General features: G+C 34.8%; 1 protein-coding gene across 2 annotated transcripts; it reads right to left on the reverse strand.

Moving 5' to 3' along the window:
* Window positions 1-242: 242 nt before the first annotated feature.
* On the reverse strand, window positions 243-2,189 carry LOC106618827 (venom allergen 5). Of its 2 annotated transcripts, none has more exons than XM_014236723.3 (6): window positions 2,026-2,189; window positions 1,645-1,779; window positions 1,099-1,180; window positions 779-992; window positions 564-712; window positions 243-503 (listed from the first exon to the last, which is right to left on the reverse strand). In XM_014236723.3, the coding sequence occupies exons 1-6, from the start codon at window positions 2,155-2,157 to the stop codon at window positions 403-405; spliced, it is 813 nt and encodes a 270-aa protein (XP_014092198.3). In that variant the 5' UTR covers window positions 2,158-2,189; the 3' UTR covers window positions 243-402. The 2 variants fall into 2 exon arrangements, with proteins under 2 accessions (XP_014092198.3, XP_036215484.2); XM_036359591.2 differs by having other exon boundaries at window positions 2,033-2,124.
* Between the last annotated feature and the right edge of the window lie 352 nt (window positions 2,190-2,541).

Below are 2,541 nucleotides of genomic sequence, written 5' to 3' on the forward strand. Positions count from 1 at the left end.
ATTTTGGCCTATAAAGTCTTCGTAGTTGTGCAGTTCTATTGGAGTGGACTCCAATCGTCGATCAATTGCACCAGTGGATGCTTGTAAAGACTTTCCTAAAACCTATTTAAAACTAAATTTTGGTAAATATCTACAAATATATAGGTCCTCGTCTTGAAAATTAAAACCTTGCTTTTGAATACCTGCACCAGTTATCTCCAATATCATAGATCCATATGGGTACGAGTGAACATTTTAATAGCTATTTGTTTTCTCTACGAGTTTAGTTTGTTCTTACATAGTGGTATAAAAGTGGACCGAGAGTCAAGTTTCAAACAAAAAAAAATATTATCATAACAGTCGTCTAAGAATTGAAAAATTTTATCGGATGGAAGACCAACTAATAAAGTATATAGGTAAGTATTATGATATACATCGCAAAATAAAGATTATTAAGACTAAGTTGAGTATGACTTGTTGCTCAACACTTTTCAGTAAGCTCACAGCCTCGGATATTTCTAAATCTAAAAAGACAACATTTACAAATATAGGACTCTCTTCGTCAAGACTAACACTCCACTTACCTATGCCACATAGTCCACGAAAGATGCGTGAACAAGCCGGTAACTGTGGATTGCATTGTGAACAAGGCTCTCCATAAAGAAAGCCAGCTTCATATTTTTTAAGCGTGCGTGGCCAGTAATAACAAACAAAGAGCGTACCATCGGAGAGACTGAAAAATAGATTTATAAATTAGACAAACCGTAGTTGTTACCGTTAGCACGCACTCAATGCTTACTTTGCGGCATTACAACCAATCTGTTCTACTGAAGGATAAATCATTTGCGAGTAGTTGCCAATGAGACCGCTTTTTCGTTTTTCTTTGAAATTCTCCCATTTTTCACGATAATTGAATTCATTGTACCATTTGCGCACCAAATGGGCCGCCCATTGGCGATGTATAACACCGTGATGAAAGTGAAAATTTTGATTCACTTGTGTCTCACGGGGACCTAAAGCGCGAGATGTAGGGAGAGACGGAGAGAGAGAATGGTGTGCGCGAAAAACGCATAAGAGAAGGTGCGCAGAAGTTTTGTCTCAAAGTAAACTAGATATTACCAACTTTTTGACAAGAATCAGGTTCCACACGACATCTTCTGAGAAAACGCTCAGCTCTGATTTGCAATAGATCGCTCCAATGCTGTTATGAGGAGCGAATGAGATTTTTTGAAATTAGCTGAGTAAAAAACGAAAAGTATCTATAAAAGATCATATTGTGTGAAAGAGCAGAAAGTTAAGGTTTCAAAGTCTGAGTTCTGTATCTTCTTGATGATAAAGAAAAACTCGAATAAGAGCGGAGAAGAAACGACTGCTCGATTTTGTGGTCTCGAGAAAGTTTTTTTTATGCAATGTCACCAATACCAGAGAATGTATATCATCCACGTGAAATCCATTTATAGAATCTTTTTAGGTTTTAACAATTCACACGCTGGTCCGCAATCTCTATGATATACGTTCTCTGCCAATACTATTTATATATAATATATTTTATAAGGAAGAGTTCTCTTTAACAGAACTAATAACTCATCGCTTCTCTTGCACTATTTACAAATATCAAGAAATAAATACATATTTTAAATTTTCCCCCGCGCTTTTCTCACTTACCACGATATTCATGTTCGCTATATTATACTGCTTTGCCACTCGATTTCGCAAACCATTATGCCCAAGTAAAAATTGATAAATATCATCAGCGCCTAATTTGAGAGGTGTAAATGGCTGACATTGTGGTGGTCGAGACTAAATGGCATGAAAGAGAGAATTTAGACTGAATTTTGAAACATAAAAATCATAAGTTTCTCAGATCATATAGTCTACGGAGTTTTAGAGAGCGAATAAGTTTCAGTTCTAGTTATAAACTGCACTAGTTGAAAGCAATTGACCCGTTAGAGACTCTTGCGCTCTTTGACGCGAATTGATCGCTATTAGTCGGCTGTTTTCTATTGCTTTCGCGAATTGTTCGTTTCCTAAAACTTTTTATCTTACCACGCACATAATGTGTGGCACTCCATATCCACAAGTGATATTATTTTGACAAGAAACAGTTGGAATCGTTTTATCAAAAATTGAGGAAGCAGCTTCTATAAGGCCAAATTGGAACCAAAAGTAAAATAACATTTTGGTTTTAGAAAAAAAAATCAGTTTTGTATATTTTTAATACTGACATTCCTTTTCTATTCGGAAACAGAAGTATGTTAACAGGGATGCTTTGGAAAGTAGAAATTTAATTTTTTTCTTTACTTTTATTTTCAAGTAGTTCGAAGCGTGATATGAACCTTTCAATCCGATCACATGAATAAAATAGATAACGGTCAAGCGGAGTGCCTTGCAACGGCTTTTTAAGAGCTGATACTTGGACCAAGCGACTTACACTGTTATATACCCTGTGTATATGTTAATATTTAGTTGTACTTTCTTTTAATATTTTTGATTATTTCTTAAAAATAATTTCCAATATTAATTTAACTATTTTTTTATATGCCTTTTAATTTTTTAAAAATT

This window comes from Bactrocera oleae, chromosome 5 (genome assembly GCF_042242935.1).
Source record: "Bactrocera oleae isolate idBacOlea1 chromosome 5, idBacOlea1, whole genome shotgun sequence".
NCBI classification, from domain to species: domain Eukaryota; kingdom Metazoa; phylum Arthropoda; class Insecta; order Diptera; family Tephritidae; genus Bactrocera; species Bactrocera oleae.

Bases quoted from the DNA above. Each gene is read 5' to 3' on its own strand.
- LOC106618827 (XM_014236723.3), bottom strand. From the start codon at position 2,157: ATGTTATTTTACTTTTGGTTCCAATTTGGCCTTATAGAAGCTGCTTCC. The intron at 1,780-2,025 runs GTAAGATAAAAA...CATGCCATTTAG, and splicing joins TGCCACACATTATGTGCGTG to TCTCGACCACCACAATGTCA. The intron at 713-778 runs GTAAGCATTGAG...TCTATTTTTCAG, and splicing joins ATTGGTTGTAATGCCGCAAA to TCTCTCCGATGGTACGCTCT.